At 50.9% G+C, this 22,928-nt stretch overlaps 8 protein-coding genes across 8 annotated transcripts; 5 read left to right on the plus strand and 3 right to left on the minus strand.

Annotated features, from left to right (window-relative positions):
* The first annotated feature begins 302 nt into the window (after window positions 1-302).
* BO80DRAFT_493157 (putative AAA family ATPase) lies at window positions 303-7,934 on the plus strand. Its single transcript, XM_025723801.1, has 8 exons — window positions 303-1,946; window positions 2,005-3,441; window positions 3,499-3,835; window positions 3,892-4,637; window positions 4,689-4,927; window positions 4,987-5,587; window positions 5,646-6,389; window positions 6,447-7,934. The coding sequence occupies exons 1-8, from the start codon at window positions 470-472 to the stop codon at window positions 7,760-7,762; spliced, it is 6,897 nt and encodes a 2,298-aa protein (XP_025576065.1). The 5' UTR covers window positions 303-469; the 3' UTR covers window positions 7,763-7,934.
* Window positions 7,935-8,089: 155 nt separating this feature from the next.
* Window positions 8,090-9,814, minus strand: BO80DRAFT_493158 (cytochrome P450; the record flags this gene model as incomplete). The annotated part of the gene is made up of 2 exons (XM_025723802.1): window positions 8,090-9,552; window positions 9,799-9,814. The coding sequence occupies 2 exons, from the start codon at window positions 9,812-9,814 to the stop codon at window positions 8,090-8,092; spliced, it is 1,479 nt and encodes a 492-aa protein (XP_025576066.1).
* A 414-nt stretch (window positions 9,815-10,228) lies between these two features.
* BO80DRAFT_380582 (dynactin subunit 5) lies at window positions 10,229-11,090 on the plus strand. Its single transcript, XM_025716809.1, has 2 exons — window positions 10,229-10,330; window positions 10,406-11,090. Exons 1-2 carry the CDS (start codon window positions 10,292-10,294, stop codon window positions 10,970-10,972), a joined length of 606 nt encoding a protein of 201 aa, XP_025576067.1. The 5' UTR covers window positions 10,229-10,291; the 3' UTR covers window positions 10,973-11,090.
* ccg9 (putative trehalose synthase (Ccg-9)) lies at window positions 11,041-13,917 on the minus strand. The gene is made up of 6 exons (XM_025719320.1): window positions 13,418-13,917; window positions 12,946-13,355; window positions 12,621-12,896; window positions 12,097-12,561; window positions 11,938-12,047; window positions 11,041-11,869 (listed from the first exon to the last, which is right to left on the minus strand). The coding sequence occupies exons 1-6, from the start codon at window positions 13,520-13,522 to the stop codon at window positions 11,169-11,171; spliced, it is 2,067 nt and encodes a 688-aa protein (XP_025576068.1). The 5' UTR covers window positions 13,523-13,917; the 3' UTR covers window positions 11,041-11,168.
* Window positions 13,918-14,833: 916 nt separating this feature from the next.
* BO80DRAFT_354150 (ADP-ribosylation factor family protein) lies at window positions 14,834-15,646 on the plus strand (the record flags this gene model as incomplete). The annotated part of the gene is made up of 5 exons (XM_025715686.1): window positions 14,834-14,927; window positions 14,997-15,155; window positions 15,227-15,373; window positions 15,435-15,547; window positions 15,605-15,646. The coding sequence occupies 5 exons, from the start codon at window positions 14,834-14,836 to the stop codon at window positions 15,644-15,646; spliced, it is 555 nt and encodes a 184-aa protein (XP_025576069.1).
* Window positions 15,647-16,532: 886 nt separating this feature from the next.
* On the plus strand, window positions 16,533-17,003 carry BO80DRAFT_473587 (DUF2945 domain-containing protein; the record flags this gene model as incomplete). The annotated part of the gene is made up of 3 exons (XM_025723169.1): window positions 16,533-16,634; window positions 16,741-16,853; window positions 16,935-17,003. Exons 1-3 carry the CDS (start codon window positions 16,586-16,588, stop codon window positions 17,001-17,003), a joined length of 231 nt encoding a protein of 76 aa, XP_025576070.1. The 5' UTR covers window positions 16,533-16,585.
* Window positions 17,004-17,417: 414 nt separating this feature from the next.
* On the minus strand, window positions 17,418-18,751 carry BO80DRAFT_354193 (cobalamin-independent methionine synthase II family protein; the record flags this gene model as incomplete). Its single annotated transcript, XM_025715690.1, has 3 exons — window positions 17,418-17,989; window positions 18,054-18,470; window positions 18,532-18,751. 3 exons carry the CDS (start codon window positions 18,749-18,751, stop codon window positions 17,418-17,420), a joined length of 1,209 nt encoding a protein of 402 aa, XP_025576071.1.
* Window positions 18,752-19,964: 1,213 nt separating this feature from the next.
* On the plus strand, window positions 19,965-22,895 carry BO80DRAFT_454747 (uncharacterized protein; the record flags this gene model as incomplete). The annotated part of the gene is made up of 3 exons (XM_025722080.1): window positions 19,965-21,039; window positions 21,738-21,988; window positions 22,164-22,895. 3 exons carry the CDS (start codon window positions 19,965-19,967, stop codon window positions 22,893-22,895), a joined length of 2,058 nt encoding a protein of 685 aa, XP_025576072.1.
* Between the last annotated feature and the right edge of the window lie 33 nt (window positions 22,896-22,928).

Raw genomic sequence — 22,928 nt, forward strand, 5'->3', positions numbered from 1 at the left:
ATACATTGGGCCAGATTTTGCCCGCATAACAAGGATTTTTAACCAAAGTACCGCCTAGGTACCGACTACCAGTATCTTGGAGCCTTCATAAGGCTGCTCAGTTACGGGTGCCTGATAAGGTAACGAAAGTACCAACAGTGAAAGAGTTGCCGACCTCGAGGCCGTGTTGTAGTGACTGCATCATGAATGCGGCAAGGTGCAGACGAGGATGGAATGATTGGATCTGGAACAACACAGGCAACCTAGAGGCACAGCCTACTGCATCCTTTTCACCCCAACACCTGCGGGCCCAATGGAGCCTTATCGGATCCCTCCTGCCATCAAACTCATCGGTCACATCATAATATGGGAACCCCGCCCCCTCTTTCCGGGACCTACACTGACCTCTCATTGTTCTTTCTTCTTGTTCTGCTACCCCATCAAATATCGATTTTCGAGTCCCCCTCAGTGTACCAATTATTTACCTGCCATGACTCAACCACGCTCTGCCAGACTTACAAAGTTTTTCTATCTTGTTGTATCGGGAAAACGTCCCGTGTCTAATATCGATGATTTCAAGAAATTTCTGGAGGCTATTCTCCATGAAGAGGATCATGCCGCATGCGTTGAGCGAATAATAGCCAGCTCTCCAGCACGTAGCGCGATACACTCGGGGCTGCGCTTTGATACATCTCCTGAATTTATCAATGCACATACATCGCACTTTCTCCTCTATTTAGCGACTCCAGCTATCAAGAATTTATGCAACGGTCGTTTCTTGCGGGAGCTACTTATGCTCACCATGGAACCACGAACAGTACAGGATGCATTTATGCAGGCCTTTAACTCACGCCGGTTGAATGAGGACTCTGTTCGTGCACTTGCCTGGGTCATCGAGGAGGTCCTATCCCTGCCTACCTCCAGTGACATCCAGCTGGACATAACCGACGACGCTCAGAAGGTTGTGGCCGATGGATCACTTTTCGAATCTCCATCGAGAGAGATCAGGACTCATGCTTACAAGATAAAACACTTACTTCAAATGAAGACGGTCAAGTTAACATCCTCAGCAGATCCCGACTTCTGTGCCGGTGGCCGTCATGACAACGACTTCGCCGATTACCGTAAAATTGCCATATACCCGACCTCCGACGAGTTCTTGTCGACGACGAAACCCTTTTATCGAAGGGCACAAGAAATCGCAGAAGTGGCAGTTGAAACACGCCTCACAGCCCATTTGGATAACCAGTTCCGATTGCTGCGCGAGGACATGCTTTCCGATATCCGAGATGGATTTCAAATTGCCAGGGGCCAGAAAAAAGGTCGCCAGGCTATTCCTCTGCTACGCGAACTTACCTTGACCCAGATTCGGTATGGAGATGGAAGACGGCTTCGACCTTGCACATTGATCGTTTCATGTGCGTCAGGACTGGGAACCCTTACAAAGCGAAGCCCTCAGGAACGTAAAGAGTTCCTCAAAGAACATCGAAATTACCTTCGTCACCAAGCGTTTGGATGCCTGATGCGACAAGGGGAAATTATCTCGTTCTGCACGTTGGACCGCGATGTTGAACTACTTTCCCGGTCACCTGCCCAGATCACCCTGCGAATAATTGGACAGAATGCACTATCAAAAACACTTCTCTACTTTAAGCTTTTTCGTGACATTGAGTATCTTTTGGTCGATGCATCCGTCTTTGCCTATGAGCCGATTCTGTTGTGTCTTCAGGATAAACTAGAAGTATCTCTGGCCAAGGAGCTTCTAGAATTCAGAAAGGGTGACCCGGTCTCAATGGCTGATGTTGTTTCCCCTTCCGTGATTGAGGACTTCCGACAGACCGGGAACAATAATGGCAACATTCAGAGTAAACTGAAGACCGAAAAAGAAATTCGTCTTGATTCTGCGCAGTTGGAATCCTTCCTTTCTGGATTGTCACAGAGTGTCAGCCTTATACAAGGGCCTCCCGGTGAGTGCCACTCCAGTAGTATTATCTATGAAACGAACTAAATCGACTTATAATATAGGAACCGGGAAGTCATTTGTTGGGGCACTTCTAGCGAAAGCAATCTACACGTACAGCAAAGAGAAGATACTCGTCATGTGTTACACAAATCACGCCCTGGACCAATTTTTGGAGGATCTTCTTGATATCGGAATTGACCAGTCAGAAATCGTGCGTCTTGGATCAAAGTCCACCAACAGGACATCTCAGCTTAATATACACGAACTGAAATCCGACTACAGAAGAAGCCAGAATAGCTGGGGCGTCATAAACAAACTGAATGCCGACGCAGACGAGCTGAAAGCTGCGGTGCCTTCTGCGTTCCAAAAATATCAGGAATTTCGTTTATCTCCTGGCGTCATTGACGAGTTTCTTGAATTCGAGCACCCAGACTTTTATGAAGCTTTTAGACCTCCTGAAGACGGGAATGAAATGACTATGGTGGGAAAGAAAGGAAGGGACGTCACCTGGGGGTATCTGTTTGAGCAGTGGTCATCCGGCAGGGACCACGGATTGCCATCTTTGGATCACCTATGTCAGGCCGCCCGTGATGTATGGGAAATGGTCCCTATAACGCGCCAGTCTCATATTCAAAAATGGACCAAGGCCCTCATCGAGGAACAGGTCACGGTTCTCCAAAGATTGATGTGCCGCCTGGACAATTGCCGAGACCCGCTTGATGATGTTTGGAATGATAGGACGCGCACAATAATTTCTTCCAAGCGGATAATTGGGTGTACGACTACTGCGGCTTCAATGAATACTGCGGCGTTAGGTCTTGCGTCGCCAGGGGTCATTCTCCTGGAAGAGGCTGGCGAGATTCTTGAGCCACATGTTCTTGCAGCGATGGGGCCTCATACCAAGCAACTGATTCTCATCGGCGATCATCAGCAGCTCCGTCCCAAGATCAATAACTATGGACTTTCTGTAGAAAACGGAGCGGGTTATGATCTTAACCGTTCTTTATTTGAACGTCTAGTAGGATCTGGACACCCACACTCTACCTTGGCTATCCAACATCGCATGTGTCCGGAAATTTCCTCACTAGTTCAAGCTCTCACCTACCCAGGTCTGTTGAATGATCCCAAGACACTCAATCGTCCGGGTCCTCGTGGGCTACAGGACCGAGTCATCTTTATCAACCACAATAATCCGGAGAAACGGTTCGAAGACATTGCAGACCGTCGTGATGAAGGTGCCAAAGTGAGCAAGCGAAATATTTTTGAGGCTGAAATGGTTTTGAAGATCGTCAGATATCTTGGTCAACAAGGATACGGGACTGACAAAATAGTTGTCCTCACTCCATACCTGGGCCAACTTCATCTCCTCCGCGACTATCTACGTAAAGATAATGACCCAGTACTGAACGACCTAGACTCACACGACCTTGTGCGTGCAGGGCTTCTATCTCAGGCTAGTGCACGGCATACGAAACGACCCATTCGGCTATCAACGATTGGTAAGGCGCGCGATAACAACCCCATTGCAAGACCCTGCATGCTAAATAGGAGTATAGACAACTACCAAGGAGAAGAGAGTGATATCGTTGTCGCAACACTTACCAGGAGCAACGACGAGGGTGACATCGGGTTTATGGCAGCCCAGCAGCGCTTGAACGTGTTGCTATCGCGTGCTCGGAATATTCTGATCATGATCGGCAATGCTAGAACTTTCACGTCCAGCAGAAAGGGAAAGAACGTTTGGGGACCGTTTATTGATCAGCTTCATGCCAAACACCACTTGTACGACGGGTTGCCAATCAAATGCGAACAGCACCCGCAGCATACAACAGTTATTTATAGGCCGCAAGACTTTGATACCGAGTCTCCTGACGGAGGATGTCGGCTGCCTTGGTATGATTGTGCCCTTGATAAGTCACTAATGATCACATGCTCATAAATGTAAGTAGTGGTGCGAAGCTCAACTGCGGGATACACGACTGCCCATATATGTGCCACCAGTTGTCAGACCATTCCAAGATGAAGTGTTTGAAGATCGTTGAATGGCGTTGCCCACGGAATCATCGCATCACTCGACCATGCTCGCAGCTTCAGAATACATGCCAAATGTGCAATGCAGAAGACAAGGCTAAAGAGCGACGACGGGAGCAAGAAATGGACTTGGAAATCAAACGAGAGCGAATGCAGACCGAGTACTTGCGTCAGCTGACTGAAATCCAGGAGGAAATTGCCCATGAAAGACGTGCTAGGAAAGATAAGTCCGATGCGGAGGAGAAGCAGCGTGTCCTCCAACAGCATAAGGACGAACTTGAGAGACTGAGGAGCAACACCAGTAAAACCCACGTGCCAGCGCCAGACAACGACCGACAGAGTGTCAACGGAGCGGACTGCTCTCATAGTGGACCCTCCGACCATTGTCTTGTGGACCGTCATGTTGATAAAGCTCCAATCAAGTGTGCAGATGAGAGGGAAATGCACGACAACATCCCATCCGCCGCAGCGGATTGGAAACAGCAGAAGGAATTTGAAGGGGCTCAGAGCCCAGAGATAGATGCCTTGATGGAAATGATAGGACTGGAAAGTGTGAAGGAGCAATTCCTTGACATAAAAGCCCAAGTGGACACAGCATCGAGGCAAAACATCGACCTTCAGGGAGAGCGCTTTGGGTCCGTGTTACTAGGTAATCCGGGAACAGGTTCGTGTGCTCTCTTAATTTATATATCATATATTCTTACATGTGGCCCAGGCAAAACGACCGTCGCTGGCTTGTATGCCAAGTTCCTGACCTCAATGGGTGTTATTCCGGGAAGCTTCGTCGTTGAAACGACCGGATCACGACTGGCGAATGACGGAGTAACGGGCTGCGAAAAACAGATAAATAATATCATCAGTAATGGAGGTGGAGTACTCTTCATCGATGAAGCGTACCAGCTATCACAAGGGCACGGATCTGGGTCACAGGTGATAGACTTCCTTGTCGGAGAAGTCGAGAAGCTTTCTGGAAAGTCGTTGTTGTCCTCGCGGGCTATCGAACCCATATGGAGAAGTTCTTCGCGCATAATCCTGGCTTGCCAAGTCGCTTCCCACGTGAGTTTTCCTTTGAGGACTATGACGACGATGAGTTGCGTCGAATTCTCGAACACCGAATTCGAAAGAAGTACAGCGGCAGAATGACGGTGGAGGGGGGAATGGATGGGTTGTACTGTCGCATTGTCGCACGGCGTCTTGGTCGACAGCGCGGAAAGGAAGGGTTTGCAAATGCCCGTGCCGTTGCAAATGCCTGTTCCAGGATATTCGAGCGCCAGGCTCGTCGTCTGAAGAGGGAGAGGAGACGCAAGACGTCTGTTGATGATCTCTACTTGACCAGGGAGGATTTGATCGGTCCCGAACCCTCCAATGCACTCCAGAACTGTTTTGCGTGGCAAAAGCTGCAGTCCATGATTGGGCTTAAAAGTGTGAAAGAGGACGTACAGGCATTGTTAGACAGCATCCAATCCAATTACAACCGGGAGCTGAGCGAACAGCCTTTGGTGGAGTTTACGTTGAACCGAGTGCTTCTGGGGTCGCCAGGGACGGGAAAAACTACCGTTGCAAAGCTCTATGGACAGATACTTGTGGACATTGGATACTTGTCCAATGGGCAAGGTCAGTTGTGATGCGTTTGCTCATTGCAGGTGATGAATCTAACGGGCTCTCCTTCTAGTCATCGTGAAAAATCCGTCAGATTTCGTTGGCAGTGTCTTGGGTGAGTCGGAAAGGAACACCAAAGGAATATTAGCATCAACTATTGGCAAAGTGTTGGTGATCGACGAAGCATACGGTCTCTATGGGGGTCACGTAACCGATATCTTCAAGACCGCTGTCATTGACACAATCGTCGCAGAGGTCCAAAGTACACCCGGCGACGACCGTTGCGTCTTGCTTCTTGGATACCAGGACCAGATGACCACCATGTTCCAGAAAGTTAACCCAGGGTTGTCCCGACGGTTCCCTCTGGACGCTGCCTTTGTGTTCGAAGATTTTACTGACCACGAACTTGGCCTAATCCTGGACTTGACGTTGAAACAACAGGGCTTTGAGACTACACCAACAGGCAGGAAGGTGGCCCTAGAGGTTCTGGCGCGCGCACGCAACCACCCACACTTTGGTAATGCTGGTGAAATCGATATCTTGCTTAATACTGCGAAAATAAACCATCAACGGCGGCTGGCTACGGTGTCTGAGCCAGCTAATAGCTCCCGCCTGGAATCCGAAGACTTTGACAAAGATTTCGATCGTGCCGATCGCTCTGAGACTGATATACCGAAGTTGTTCTCGGGGGTCGTGGGCTGTGAGAAGATTGTCCAGCAATTGGAAGGATATCGACAGACCGTCAAAAACATGCGAGAGTTGGAAATGGAACCGCGAGATCAAGTGCCATTCAATTTCCTGTTTAAAGGCCCACCCGGTATGACACTAAGGTATCAAAGAAGACATCAGTCAAGTTGCTGACTATTATCTGCAGGGACCGGTAAGACATCGACGGCGAGAAGAATGGGTGAAGTGTACTACAACATGGGTCTTCTCAGTTCTGCAGAAGTCATTGAAAGCTCCGCAACGGACCTCATAGGCCAATACATTGGCCACACGGGTCCCAAAACCCAGTCCTTGCTCGAGAAAGCACTAGGCAAAGTACTGCTCATCGACGAAGCATACAGACTCGCCGAGGGGCACTTCGCGAAAGAGGCCATGGACGAAATCGTGGACTGCATCACGAAACCGAAGTTTTTCCGAAAGCTCATCATTATCCTCGCAGGTTACGATACAGACATCAACCGACTAATGGCCATCAACCCGGGACTAACAAGCCGCTTCCCCGAGTCTGTTGAATTCAACGGACTCAGCCCGGACAGCTGCATGCAGTTATTGACCAATCTCCTCCAAACGCGGAAGAACGCACTAGCATCCAAGCTCACAGAATTCGACATGACCTCGATCGAGTCTCCAAGTAGCTCCTTCCAAGGACTATGCAAGAACCGCTTTGCCCGACTCTCCAAAATCTCGAACTGGGCCAACGCAAGAGACGTACAGACCCTAGCCAACCGGATATTCCAAAAGGCCGTCCAGAATATCCAAGGTCGGAAGCTCCTCATAGAGGAAGCCCTTGTCATTACGGAGATGGACCATATGATTCAAGAACGAACCAACCGGGAAAGCGCGCAGTCTGTTTGCAGAGACCCACTTGCCTATTTACAGACCCAAGCGATGTCTACCGATCTGACCGGTCCTCCGACAAACACAACCACTACTACTGCTACTACTAGTAGTACTACCCCCAAGACACCAATCGATTCAAAAACCCCACCCCAATCACCCCAACCAAGCCAAGACCCCAATACCCGAGACCCAGGCGTCCCGGACGCCATATGGACCCAACTCCAAAAGGACAAGCTCGCCTCCGAAGCCCGCGAGAAGGAACACCAGAAACTCATCTCAGACCAAACCCATCTTCAGAACCTCCTAGACGCACTCAAGAAACAACAACAACAACTACCCCCGCTTACCCAAACCGGCAACGACGACAATGATGGTAATGATGAAGGCGAGGCCAAAAAGCGCCACGAGCAAGCGCGCCTTCAACACGAACTCGAGCGCAGAGCCAGAGAAGATGAACTAGAAACACTGCGCAAAAAACGCGAGGCTGCGGAGCAGGAACGTAAGAAAGAACAGCAAGCTCAGAAAAGGCTCCGGCAGATGGGGGTCTGTTGTATGGGGTTTCGGTGGATACGGCAGGCAAGTGGGTATCGGTGTGCGGGGGGGGTCGCATTTTGTGGGGAATGAGCAGTTGGGTGTGTAGATTGATTCATCGTGTTATGTTGTGTTGTGTTGGAGTAGGTGATGGGAGTGTTTGGTCTGTGGGTTGGTTGATGAAGGAGGGAGATTGATTAATATTCTGGTAATCTAGAATGTCATATTCATGTTTTAGATACTGGTCACAATCAACAAGAAGCATACATGCATTTACATGCTTGTGATTCATCACGGTAGAGCGTGAGAACCTTTGATATGTATCTCTTCGGTCGATCTAGACTACTAGCTAACCTCCAAAAAAAGTCCCTTCGTCAGTATATCTACCGAGGCAATAGATTGTTTCATGATTATTCACATTCAATTCTTGACATTTTGCAATCGCACCTCTTCTAATATTTGCCTCGCATCTTGTCGACGTGTCCTTTCTTGCTCCCTCTTGATGACCTCTTGATGCTGAGGACTGCGGACAGTAAACATAATCGTGCTTGCTGCCGGTTCAGATGCAGCCTGTGTCTTCCGATCAATGTTATATGCCCATAAAATCCGAGAAATCACGATGAAGAAGCTCGCTTTGGCGAGATGGTATCCCGGACATGCTCTCCGACCAAACCCGAACCCGGATAGATGGCGTTCAGGGTTTTCTAAATATCTCTCTGGATTGAAGATCTCAGGCGAATCGAACACTGCTTCATCCATGTTGATTCCCCACTGGTTGGCGATGACGGTGGCGTCTCGAGGGATGTGGAAGCCCATGTACTCATCGTCTTGAATCACGGCGTGAGGAACGCCTATGGGGGAGATTGGGCGCCAGCGCACTAGTTCCGAGATGAAGGCCGAGATGTACGGAAGGCGGTCCATGTCGTCGAATGCTGGGAGCCTTTCCGTGCCGATTACTGAGTCAAGCTCATCCTGGGCCTTGCGGACCACATCTGCGTGGTCGGTGCAGGTTGTTACGAAGGTCTCCAGGACCATTTTTGTGGTGTAGATGCCGGCGACATATAGCTCTCCCAAAGAGTAGCATACGTCTTCCCAGGGCAAGTCCTTGGATTCCGGTCGGTCGTGTATTTCCCGGATCCAATTCCAGCAGTCACCCTGTAGCGCGGCATTGCCGCACTCGACGTACACCTGCCGTGTCAGGTCGTGTAGTTGCTCTGCCTGTTGACGCCATTTCATAAACACCATCGGTAGCTTATCTAGCAGCGGGAAGAGATAAAGTACGATCGTGCGGAATGAGGCCTTTTGGAGGATGAATGTGGCCATGTCGTTGATCTGTTGTAGTCTATGGTGGTCTGCATCATCGATATTCCCCCCTTTGCCATAGACAAGTTTCAGCATCACGCTTGACGTATATCGGTAGAAAAGCTGCGGAAAGTCGTTGGTGGAGAGAAGTTCGTGGAGCAACTCTGTGCTTCCGATGTCCTGGAGTCGGCGGTAGGCATACGACTCCCGTACATTCAGCAGGGTCGAGTATAATCGGCGATGCAACCGCCATGTGGACCCGTATGGCATGAATGCTGGATTGAGGCCCTTGTTCAAGTACCGGTCCATGAAGATCGACGATGGTCGGGAACTGTAGATGTTGCCCCGTCTCTCTAGGAGGTCATGTGCTGCTTGTCGCGTGCCCAGGATAATAATGGTCCGGGTCCCTATTTTAACGCTCACCACCGGTCCGTAAGCTTTACACCATGAGTGGAACGTTTTGGCGATGTCGTTCTCTGGCCATGATGCGGATAGTAGGGTCGGGCCGGGCGGCAGAGGGAGTCTCGACGGGGGAGGTAGGAGCGCCCACCAGATGAGAGAGATTGTTATGAGAGAGAAGCCTATAATGTAAAGCATGATGTAAAAGCATGATGAGTCTCTACACGGTCATTTGGGGAATTGAGAGTCCGAGGGCTCTGGCGTTCGTGAGTATGCTGGAGGTACCCCCTAGAGGATCCAGCGTTTCAGAATGCACGAGCACATAGAAAGTTAAAGTTTGTCTGGATTCTGGAAGACATTTGTTTGCAGGCCACTGCGAACTGGACGGGGTCAAGGGCGGAAGAAGCAAGGGTTGAGAATGGGCCTGCTTGACATGCACTGCATGTCTAGGTGTCGATGAAGTCAAATTTGAGAGAGATTCTCCAAGTATCTAGCTCAATTAGCGTCAGTTTACGTTACAAATATCTCCTCTTTCCTGTGATTATGTAGCACAGGTGTGCTGTGGGATGCCATCATAGAAGTAGAACAAGGTCATAGACCAAAACACAGGGAGTACTCCTATCGCGTAACGACGAGTCATAGTATTTTGGGCTCAAAAGTGTAACTTGGCTCTTCTTCGTCAAGATCAGCATAGACTGGAGCCAAACAGGTTCTATCAACGTCATAGAATCGATGGTTCTCCGTCGATTCGCAATGGGGAGCTCGTTGTGGAGTCCGGAATAGATCCAGGGCGGTGGGTCACCGCCCACCCCAACTGCCGATGATTTCCACTCCGATCCTCACCGCATCCCAGATCTACAGCTGTACAGAACCACGCTTCTCCGCTTTCAATTCCACCAACTCCAAGTCCTCTAGCTCAGCATGCCTCCCAAAGCGCCAAAGGGCGAATATATCGAAACAGTACGTTCCACTCCCACCTCCTCTCCCACTCCAAATCTCCAATCTCTCACTGAACCGCATTAACACCCGCCGCAGGACACAGGCAACAAAATCTCCCGCCGGTCGTTAATCCACGGAACCCAACACATCATTCTCGGCGGCAAGACCGTCATCCAAGCCGATGCCGTGATCCGCGGCGACCTCTACCGTTCCTCCTCCTCCGCCTCCTCGACAGACCCCCAACAAGCGGCCGCCGCAACCCCAAACAGCCCCTCCGTGGCCATCACCGTCGGCCGATACAGTTACATCTCGCGACAGGCGATTCTGCGACCCCCGTCGCGGTTACATCGGGGAGTCTACTCGTTCTATCCGCTCAAAATCGGAGATCATGTGTTTGTAGGCGAGCGGGCGGTGGTGGAGGCCGCGACGGTGGGGAATCATGTGCATATCGGGAAGGATGCGGTGGTGGGGAGTATGGCCATCTTGAAGGACTTTGCGTATGTGTTGGATGGGGCGGTGGTTGCGCCGGGGATGGTGGTTCCAAGTTGGTGTGTGGTGGGCGGAGCGCCGGCGAGGATTGTGGGTGAGGTTGGGGAAGGGTATGGGGTTGAGGGAGCCGAGGGGGGCATGGCTAGGGAGAGGTATAGGTTGGTTGGGAGATAGGGGTTCCGGGTTGGGTTTGATGATTGATGATCATGTTCATGCTTCTGTTGTTTTTGGTACTGTATGTGTCTTATTCTCAGTATACCCCAGGTTTAGTTTATGTCTCATTTAGGGATCGTGCGTGCAGTATCTATCCAAAGAAATCCAGATACACAATTCATAACGATGCTTCTGCGAGGCTCAATGATTGGCCTGCTTACAGTGAGATTCGCCTCAGCCGGCTCTCCTTGTTGGAATACTCCTGGCCGGCTTCCGTGCGCGCCATGTCATTAATCCATTGTTTGTTCGGCTTGACCTCTTCTTTCTTGGAGAGCTTCGATGCGAGATACAACCAGTTTAGGGCATTGCCAACCGTGCTGACCTCGTCACATACGTTCTCGAGGGCGAATTTCTTGGTGCGCTGATACAGATCCTCGTCGGTGCATAGATCGAACAAATGTTGCGCCACCGCATCCGTGTCTCCAACCTCCACCAGGAAACCGTTTTTCTTATCTGCCACCTGCAGTGGAATGCCACCGGCCTTGGTTGCAATGACCGGAGTTCCCTTATGGATGGCCTCGGACACCTTGACTTCGAACCCTTCCCGCGTGGAGAGCTGCAAAGCGACCTTTGCCTTGGAAAGAAGCGCATTGAGAACCTGGTCTGAAGGTCCAAGCCGGACAACGCAAATTTTGTCAGCTATGTCTGAAAGGTCTTCCTCGACATAGCTGAGCACTGAGTCGTAGATCACAGCACCGTCCGGGTCGTCAACAGAGCCATGCCCGCAGATCAGCAGCTTTGGCGGTGTTCTGTCAGGTAAGGCGGCCGTGAATCGGCGATAGAACTTGTTGTACGACTCTACGACGTCCATTATGCCCTTTGAGGGGTCAAACCGGGCGATTTGGACAATGTACTCGTCTATCAAGTTGTTAGCAACAAATACTTAACTAGTCTTTGGCATAAGCTTGGAACAAGAACGCTCTAACCTTGTGGGTAGTTAATGGTCATCGTCCCCGAGTTCCTACAAACGGAGTTGAAGACACGGCCGTAGAAGGCAACATCCCATTCGCGCATGTTCTTGTTTAGGCCATCCAGCCTAGCTTTAATGTCAGCTAGGATGCGATGGGGTAGGCTGTAATACTAACCAGTCCGTTGAAGCAGGCATATAGCCCACCTTTTCGGAAGGGACACTGTTCGGCACGAATATGCTCACTGGGTGACTGATGAATAGATCTGCTTGTTGCACCTGTTTCCAGATCCACGACCATGCTTCTTCCTGTGGGGAACCCGGCTGATCTATCAAATCACTGCGGATCTGGATATGGCTTCGGAAAATAACGGGTCTGTCTGGTGCCAAGTGCTTCGCGATGGAAATCAGTGCAGGCATCTGTGGATCATCAATGATAATGACATCGGCGCCACCCTCGGAAGGCGGCCGCAGAGGACCACCAGGGGAGAGCCAGTATCGCTTCGCATTTTCATTGATCCAATCGATGACCTTCTCCCAGTCCTCGTTGCTCAAGCGCTCACCCGGGGGGGCAACGCCTTGAAGGATATTGTGATTGTTCTTCGTTATGCGAAAAACGCCGGGTCGTGGCTTCGGGACGTACCTGATTCATGACAGCTATCAGATAATTGATACCTTTCAAGATATATGTGAAGCACCTACCACTTGATATCAGTTCCCAGGGAGTAGGAGAACCTTGCAAGAGCGTGTCTCATCAGGGCTACGCCTCCACCTTGAGGGGTGGCACTGAAGAAGGCAATCTTAGTGCCTCTTTTCTTGAGGTCATCGGCATAATATTGAACCGAATCCCACGTTTTCTGGGTGACAGTTTTCCGAAAGTCCTCCAGGTTTGTAAGGCGCACATGGAAGGCAGTGTCAACCTCCACTAATCCCAGGAACCCGACTTGCAGCAAGGGGATGTTTTCTGGACCAAACAGCCTGAACTGCCCTTAGCACCCACGACATGGTTCAGACTGGGGAAGCATACCTGACACATTTACGCCCCATGGACTCTGCCTGTTCGTCGATACTTTTGAGTTCCCAGCCTGTTGACTTCCGGACGGGGTGGTCGACGTAGTGATCGACTCCGATGTTACTCTCCTCGGGCAGAACCAAGGGAATCACATCCAGCTCCGACCAAAGACGTGAACAGAGGCTAGGGCATTTCCGAGCCACTGAAGTTGGCATTGCCAGCCCGATGAACTTCTCAAGATGATCGTCGCTGTAGTCTCGCAACTGGTTGAGCACATAGTCGGTAATCTCCGCACAGATTGTCCGGCCTCCTTGTGCGACAAGGTCCTCCTGGTGGAAGTCGAGAAGATAGGTCGTATCGCGGATTGCCAGGGCGACGGTCACCCCATCTTCATCGAACAAGGCTGAAAGGCCAGCATAGATAGTCTGAAAGAGAAGACGTTAGCCAGAGACATCAAGGGACGGATGGAAACAAGGAGCAAGCTTGCCTTTGACGGAGGTGCCTCCCAGGAGTTCTTGTCAAACTGATGAGAGACCTGCAGCTGATGGAAGGAGGAGCGGCGCTGGAACGGCTGGGGAGCGTCTCCTGCCATGTTGCTGGCGATGACCGAGGATTGGAGACGGGATACGGCGTCCAGGACAGTTTGATATACTGATCAACGGCAGCCAGCGGGGATGGGGAAATGTTGTCCGTAAAAGTCCGGATGAGAAACACCCAGGATCGTTCCGATCCAGTGTTTGTAAGACCATGGGTGGTGGTGGGATGACTTCACTGGTGTGCTACCTACCATGACGTATTGCATACACCATACGACACCTCTGGCGGCTTTCATCGTGTCTGATGGAGAGTAATTGGCCATTGGGAGTTGGGAGTGGGCCAGAATGCGCGGGTGGCTTGTCAGTCCCTTTGTCTCCCTTGTCGAAACAAGGTACCGCGAGGTACTTCAGATATTCATCACCACGCCTGATGGATGCAGCAGGGTATGCCTGGATGGTGTTTATCGACGGGAGCGGGGACTTCCGATAGGTACTACTACTACTATCTACGGAGGGCTAGACAGATAGCGACCGCGCTAGTCTGCAGAATCCAATTCTTGGCTGTGGCACCATACTTGAAGGAATGGATTGCACAGGGGAACTGGCCAAGCCTATGCGTCGAACAAAGGTTCATCACTCGATAGGGCTACTAGTCCCCCACGGTGAAGATCTCCGGGGCATACTCTTCGGCAAGATGGTTTATCTTTATCCGGTGAAGACTGGGTCCTGGGCCTGAGACTGGGTCCAATCTGGAGTACATGGAGTCCATGGACTCGCTAGGAAGGGTGCCTGAGGAAGCGGGCGGCGCTGAAACCGCCGAATGCTTGGCGCGGGGCGCTTAGTCATGGACAGCCCCTTTTACGGAGTCCGAAGCGGTGCTCGAGCAGCAAAAGGCGAGCGAGCGAGAGGCAGAGGCGCTCCTCGTGTGGATCGTGAACCCTGAAATTCTTATTGCTGCTCCTCGATCAATCACTGTCCAAATTGACTTTCGCCCCTGTTGGAACGACAGATTCTCTCCTTTGCTTCAACGTGCGTCGTTATCGCCCCTGCTTTACATAAGGTGAGTCCCATATGTCTTGTTTACCTTGCGTCCGCGAGCGCATGGTCCATTATGGAGACGTCGCCCTGTTGACGCGGACCGCTAGCACGGGGTAGTTAGTTGACCTTACGTTTAGATTTCGCTGTCCTCTTCCTCCCACACGCCCCCCTACTCGACCAATCGGTCCACCAACTAGAACCCGACTTCTCACAGCAATCGCAATTCATCGGAGACGCTTTTTGGCGCTCGTTGAATCACCACAAGTTCTGTCCCTCCTTTATATCGTGAACCGTCGGCGACCGTCAGGAGTCGCCTGCCGCTTGTCATAATGGGTGGTCAAGTGTCCAAGATAATGGGGAAGATTTTCGGCACCAAGGAGATGCGGATTCTGATGTTGGGTTTGGATGCTGCTGGAAAGACCAGTGAGTTTGTCCTTCCCCTCTGTGTGGTCCTGGTACAAAGGCCGTGAGAGAACTAACATGCTGTGTTAGCAATCCTCTACAAATTGAAGCTCACAAATCAGGACGTCACCACTATCCCTACCGTCGGATTCAACGTCGAAAGTGTGACTTATAAGAACGTCAAGTTCAATGTCTGGGACGTCGGTGGCCAGGACAAGATCAGACCCCTCTGGAGACACTACTATTCTGGTACAGTTTCTCTTTTCGCAAGTATACGGCCATGCGTGGGGCAATTGGCTGACGCTGCGTGACCCCTCCAGGTACCCAAGGATTGATCTTTGTCGTGGATTCCAGCGATACAGCTCGCCTGGAAGAGGCTCGCTCTGAGCTTCATAAGATTATCAACGATCGCGAAATGAAAGATGCGCTCTTGCTTGTGTTTGCAAACAAGCAGGATGTTCAAGGCCGTATGTGTCCGCATTGACATGGTTGAGGACAGCCTGGCGACTGACCACATTTTCACTGCAGACATGAGTCCCGAGGAGGTTACCCAAGCACTACAACTCACCAAGTTGAAGGATAAGCTGTGGTACGTTGCTCCAAGTGTCGCAACGGAGGGTACTGGTATCTTTGAGGGCCTGGTAAGTTTCGTGCCCCCTGATGTCGATGCCCCAACACCTAACAATTGAATGTCGCAGGCGTGGCTCTCCAACAACGTCAAGACGCAACCCGCGAAATAAAAGCAACAGCCGCCGGACGACACCTGAGCCGCGAATTGAAGGCCCTCGGCACGGCCACTCGTGTACAACAGTTTCCTTTGTACCCACTGAACCATCAGACACCTCTCGTTTCACGTTCGATTTGATGACAGAAGACGCAGCATTTGGATCCTGTGTTTGCAATTCCTTTCACGCGCATGCCGTTCCGCTTTTTTCCTTTATCTCCTTATTTCATGATATCCCCACTGTTCCGATGCGGGTCATTTCGAATACCCTCTCTTAATAATACATCCCTTTCCTTTCTCTGTTGTCTCCTTTCTCTGCTTCCATTCGTCACCTCCTCCTCGTGTGTAGAAACATTCAAAATAGAAGGAACTTGGACCAGCACATACCTGCATACATATACTGCTTTTAATCACTCCCTTTTCTCTCCATTTCATTTTCCGGGTCGGTTGTTGATACTCCTAGATAGTACTACTAAAAAAATTGCACGACGATACTAATAGAAAGAAACATGTGTGTTCAACGCGTCATTGACGTGCTCATGACCCACGCACCTTCTGTACCACGAACTCAACCCCTCCTTAAGCTTCGAAACTCACTGTCACAACATGGGACGGAAGGATCGTCCCACCACTCACCTCCACAGCCCCGTCGGATATATCATGAACCGCAATTCTACCTCTCAGAGCTATATACAATAAGCTCTAAGCACATGCCTCCGCCACTCCCTCTTTCCCATGGATTCCACCTCCTCGTCTAATAGCATCAATCTGACACCATTGGCACTAGAGAAACTGTAACTGGGAAGCATAAATAGATGGCTTAGTAGATATCAGTAGGCCAAATCTCTCTTCCCTTGTCTTGATACCCAAGTCACCTAAATCTTCTATGTAATACTCCACTATACACTGCAAATCACCCCCAACCAAACAAACAACCACCCAAACCCTCGCAAAAATGCCCGACTACGCAACAGGCGACACAGTCCGCTACAAGCCCATCGGCGGTGCGTTCCCCCATCCCCTTCTCCTCCCCACCCCCCCTCATCCTCCCTGTACATACAAATCCACCAATCCATCATCACTTGAAACCAACAATCTCACACCACCCAGGCCCCGACTCCAAAACCGCCGAAGCAATCGGAACCATCCGCGAAGTCCGCACGCAACCGGGTACAATGACGGGGCGGAACGTGGAAGCATCGGATGAGATGCCGCGGTATGAGGTGCGTACATTCTGATGCTATATATCATATAGATTGGATAGGGGGTATTTGGATGAGGGATGGGTGTTGATGTGGAGGTAGATCGAGAATGCTCATACGCATAAACGGTCGGCGATTAAGGAGAGTAGTATTCTTGGTCCGGCGGAGTGATTAGGGGGAAGGGCATGGTTGTGTTGATGGGTATGGGGGTTGGAGGGGAGGGGGTGTACGTTGGTTGGGAATGGATTGGTTATGTGTGTGTTGGGTGTTTATTGTTCTGTCTATGGAGGAATCTATAACGTTTTTTGGTATGGGTGATCTGCCTTCAGTGGCTGATCGGGTGGGACTTTGTGGTTGATGTCCAAGGTGTAGGACTCCAAGGTACTCGTTAGGATGAACTATATAATGACCTCGGCACCCATGGTCTATGATTTTCAATTATATAACTTGAAATTTCTATCATTATACATCCGACCCATATGTTAAATAACTGGTATTCTAATCGCAAAATTCGTCACATTCGTTCATCCTCCCACGCGTTGTTGAATCGGCAGGGTTAAGGTCGCGGCCATCACGACGGGTATCTTACAACTGGCCCGGCCAGATATCGTTGGCGATCTCACGCACAAGCTTCAGCTTGGCAATCATGCCATCGCGGTCAATGGCATTGCCCTCTCTGTGACTGGCAAAGCCACACTGGGGGCTGACACCGACCTGGTTAAGGGCTTGCTCGAGAGAGATGTTGTTACCCTCGGCGATGAACTTGGCAGCGTCGTAGACACGCTTCTTCATCTCCTCCTTGTCCTCGAGCTTGGCGAACTTGCTGGTCACAACGCCCAGAATCACATTCTTGTTCGTGGGGAGCTCCTTGAGGGGCTCGAACCCACCAGCACGAGGGGTATCATACTCAAGGTAGTAGGTGTCGACGTTAAGCTCCTTGAAGAGCTTGGTGGCGATACGATCATAACCACCCTCGGAGAAGTGACGGCTACCGACAAAGTTACCACGGCAAAGGTGCACACCAACGTGCATATCGGCAGGGCGCTTGGAGATGCTGTCGTTGTACAGCTTGATGTACTGCTCGAAGGTCTCATCGGCGGAGCGCACGTTCAGAGGATCCTCCTTCCAGCCAGCAAGCATCTTTTCGGAGCAGAAGTCTGTCGATTGCAGTCAGACTACATGGACTTGTAGGAATGATTACCTGTGAACTGGCAGACTTACAAGCAAGGTTGGGGTCATCAAACTGGACGTTCCTGCAGCCAACGTCATACAGCTCCTGCAACTCGGCCTGGACTGCCTTGGCAATGTCACCAAAGTACTCCTCGTCGGAGCTGTACACGTCCTTCGGGTAGGCGTTGCCCTCCTTGTACCGCAAGTGGTACCAGTTAGGAGCAGCAAGGGTGATCTTAAGGTTCTTGACCTCTTCTGGGGGAACAACGCTGGCCAAGTATTTGAACTCGTTGACATAGGTACTGCCAACGTGCTTGATCTTGCCGGTGCAGATGACGGTCTCACCAGGCTTGTGGCCTGCCTCGAGGAAAGCCGCAATATCGGGGGCGTAGGGGCGGAAGACATCGGCGTCGACCTCGCGCACCTCTTTGAACCCCTCAAGTCCGGGGAAGAAGGTACCCCAGAACACTGTTGCAGACGACAAGGTCAGCACTGAATAGCTAGTATCATGCGTGAGGGCTCAGCTTACTGTGTCGGCGGTACTCTCCATCCGAGATAGCGGCATAGCCCAGCTTCTTCTGGGTCTCTGCAACCTCCTTCACATCCTTGTTCTCGATAGCAAGGAGATCGGACTCGGAAACTTCGCCCTTCTCGAAGCCAGTCTTGGCCTTCAGGAGCTCCTCCGTCCGGAGGAGAGAGCCCAGGTGCTCAGCACGGAAAGGGGGGTTACGGTGGAGTTGAGGGGCCATGACGACAGAATATGCTTTAGGTCCTATACAGGAATGCGATTGAGAGTTAGGTTGCATTCGATTTCTCGTCTGTTGCATGAAAAGACGTACCTAATTCGGAGGCTGGGTAGAGGAAGATGACAAGGAGAGACTCGGGTTTGTTAAGAAGAAGGGAGAGATGGGGGCAAGCGACTCCCTCGGTTCTCAACAAGCGAAATGCCCGGATCTTGTCCATCCTGCTCTCCGGTCTGTCTTTGCCCCACCGCTCTCCAAGTCTCTCCACATCCTGGGACCGATTTCGCAGACCCGAACATTGGCTACTAGGTCCTTGAACATCAGGCCTAGTGGTCTTGTGTGTTACATGATCCGTCAAGGCTACCCGTCCCCATTGATGCGGCCATCACTTGAAAGGCCAGTGACCCTTGTACAGTATAAATCAACCCTCAACGAACAATAATGAGCCATGGGCGCATGCAGGAAGGCGGAAGCATTGATCGGCAAGAAAGTTGCCGGTGGGGCGGCCTGTTTGAACGTTGGATGTATAAGTCCTGACTCATCCTCCAATCCGCTTTGGGGTTTAGGGATTTGGTGGCACAGAGCAAGCGTACTGTGTAAAGTCTAGCAGGGAACTAGTAGTTGATCTACCCAACAATGGTTTTCTTATCTACTCGGTAGTGAGTAACAGATGGCTGGCGATGTGGCTGCTGCTAGCCTGCTGCTGCTGTCAAATTCCTAATCAAGGCCAATGCAGAAGTAGTTGCGGGGGGAGACTAAGGCAGCTCCACATCTTCCAGGCCTGGATCTATACCTTCGAGTCCTGTCAAAAAGTGACCTGAGTCGGGGCATACATACACGAGCACCTGATGGCATCTCATGCGATCGAAACGTGAGGTATTGACTGCCAGTCTCCCATCACCTAGGCAATAATTGCTATCGCATTTTGGCTTGTCAGACCATCCAGTCACAGTTTCCCCTCTTTATGGATCCCTGGTCTCCCCAGTCGTTGTCACGTGAGTCAAGGTGGGGGGGCCCCGGCACTTGACAACGAAACCTCTTCCCGAAGGTCACCACGCCATCACAGTTCACACCCCCTGGTACGGAGAACGGAGTAAGTACATCGCTAGAGATTGGCATTGAGGCTTCAATCAATTGGCTTATCATGCATATTATGACTTTTGCGGTCTCCGCAATATGGAAAATTGGAACACAATCTCGCTCCTAGCCCACTTGAACAATGTCCTTGAACACCCTCCCGGCTGAGCTTCTGGATCAGATCATCTCCGATCTCTCGTCTTTACCTCCTTCTCTGGCCAAGGTCCACCGAACCCCTTGTACGCGTCTCACCGCGTCCAGAAGTAGGGATCTAAAGAGTCTCTCGCGCACCTCTTGGCGACTTCTGGAGCTAGTGAGGCCGCAGCTCTTTGCTCACGCATGCTTCAATATCAAGGATGTTGCGGGTTTTCTCTCGTTCATCTCAAGGTTAAACCTTGGTCGCTATGTAATGTCCATCGTGGCTAAGGGGATGGATTCCGCCGATAATCGAGAGGATCCTTTCTGGTGGCGCCAGGTCCTCAATTGTCTCGATCCGCTGCGGATCACTGTGATTGCACCCCCTCCGTTCCTGGCTGCGATGCTGGAGACGCCGATTCTGGAAGAACACAGTTGGGCATTCGAGGTGCCCTTCCAGATTCTACAGTTAGAACAGGCATCGCGCGTCTGTGATCCTCCTTTAGCCTTAACCAAGCAATCGGCCGGTCTGCTGGACGCTCGGGCATGGTCCTCCTTGGACTTCAACGAGTCCTCCTCACTCAAAGCGTACCATCACTATGAGTATTTCCTTTTTCAGATCCCCTCCCTGTTCACTATGTGGGGGACCGTGGCTGCCAGGCGGACATTCTCAGATACTATACCTTTTCTCCGCTCGTTTATGTCTTTGACGTCGCTCAGATATACGGCAGTATTTCCAACCTATAATCATGTCCAGCAAGTATTGGATGCCCTTGAAATGATGACGAACTTAAGGTCATTCAGCATTCAGCTTGCCCCTTCTCCAACTGATAAGACCACGGAGCTGGAGCAAAGAGGCTCTATGGACCCCAGCGATCCGTGGATGGAGATCACTACAGGTTATTCACTTGTTGCGCACGCTGTCAAAGACCTGGGGGACAGAGCCAGTCTCGTCGAGTTCCATACGTCTGATTATGACTCGGAAGCTCTGCGCTCAGAATTGTCCCCTGTCCTAGGCGATGTATTGAACAACAGTGGATGGGTCCATGATGGACACTGCGCCTGGACCAAGACATTGACAAGTGAAGATGCTCAAAGGGCTATCTCACGACGAACAATGTACGATTATCTCTAGTAAGCTTCTATACTATTGTCACGAGTGTGACTAAAGTGGAAGCCTAAATGTCTGTAGACAGCATGTACATAATTTCCTCTTCAGTGCTATTCCGAGATCTCGTTCACCAGAACTTTGTTCGCCCAAATTATTCCAAAACTCTCAGGCTTGGGGCGACTGTCATTACACTAGTAAAGACATCAAATGACATCATAGTCACGTGATAATATCAGACCATCAATAAGAACTTTGCCAATTCTTGCCTTGGATTGTCTTACTTCCAAAATCGTAGATGAATACGATAGATAACTTTTCGTTAACCTCAGAACAGTTTTCAAAACCTTTACATGATGAAAACGGTTAGAAACGGCGGGTTGGGTTGTCAACCGGCCTCTGCCGTTCATGTCACATTGACTTCTCCACACTTTGTATACATTCCACCACAACCAGACTTTGATCCAGGATAACTTATCCGGTCATAATGTACACCAACTTAACTGAACCTTGACTGACTATAGTGAGCAAGTCACTGGGCGAACTTTCCATTTATCTTTGATTGACGTTACAAGCAGGTGCAGGTGGAACAGACACGCTCCCGAGCCACGCGTTTTCTTGACTTCAGGATCTATGCAGTGCACCGCAACATGCCTCTTCCTCCTTATACAGAAGTAGCTGAGCCTGCTGTTCCAATCCTAGCTCACACCTTGCTATCTCATGGTCCTTCAGCAGCCGAGAGTCCAGGACTTGAACAAAATCAGTCACACACTGTGACGCGAGACTGGAACCTCTTAGATGATGTGAGAAATGGCCTCCAGGATAATCCAGCGGGGGTATTCAGAAGCGGTACTGTGATTGGGTTCTCTCGGCTCAGAGACATACAAAAGGAGGACTGCGAGGACGACGAGTACATCGGCCAGGTAAGCAGCTGCTTTCTCCGCTTCTCTCACCACCGTCGTGCGGCGTAGCATCCACGAGTCCCGGATACGCCCAGATGTCAAACCAAACACAATTAGCAGCAGACCCTACCCCATCCCCCCCTTCTCCCTCAAACATCATCCCTCACACCAGTACAATACTAACCAAGCACCCCAGCTCCCCCGACACCTCCTCACCACCCATCTCCGCCACTGCCACTCAACAAACACCCCCACCAAAACATACATAATCCACCCGATCACCTTCAACGCCTTTGCCCCAAAACGCCTCCTCGCATCTCTACTCAACGCCTCCCACCACCCCACCCTCTCCCGAGACGAGGCAATCTCACAACTCGACTCCGTCGAAATCTTCCCCGTCTACGACTTCCAAGCCGCCGCAGGCGCAATCAACCTGATCTCCGACTCCATAGGCCCCACCCCATCCCCATCCCCATCATCACCATCACATCCAACCCTCATCATCATCGCAGGCCTCGACACCCTCGCCGAGGGCGTCATCCGGGCGTCCAACGCCGTCAGAGGAGCAGCAATGCTCACATCCGTATTACGGACCTTGACACAGCTGACTCGAATGCACCTTTCAAGATTCTCAGTCATGTTAGTGAATACTAGTGGTTTGGGAACTCTGACGGCCCAGTCTACTACACCCGGAAGGTATACCGGGTCGCTGGCGCAGATTGCGCAAGGCGATGGGATTTATTCTGCGTTTCGGGGACATGGGGGTGATGTATCGTTGTTTCCGAGTCTGTTGATGAGAACGTTGGATCAGGGGGTTGATACCCATCTTTTGATATCGAGTGTGGGACGGGTTTCGGTCGTGGAGGTGATTAAGAATCGGGTGGGTGGGCATGTTGGGAGGTGGTGTGTTTTGGAAGGGATGCGGTGAATACTGGGGTTACTTTATGGGGTGTGGTGATTG

Source organism: Aspergillus ibericus, assembly GCF_003184845.1.
Source record: "Aspergillus ibericus CBS 121593 unplaced genomic scaffold BO80scaffold_16, whole genome shotgun sequence".
Classification (NCBI taxonomy): Eukaryota; Fungi; Ascomycota; class Eurotiomycetes; order Eurotiales; family Aspergillaceae; genus Aspergillus; species Aspergillus ibericus.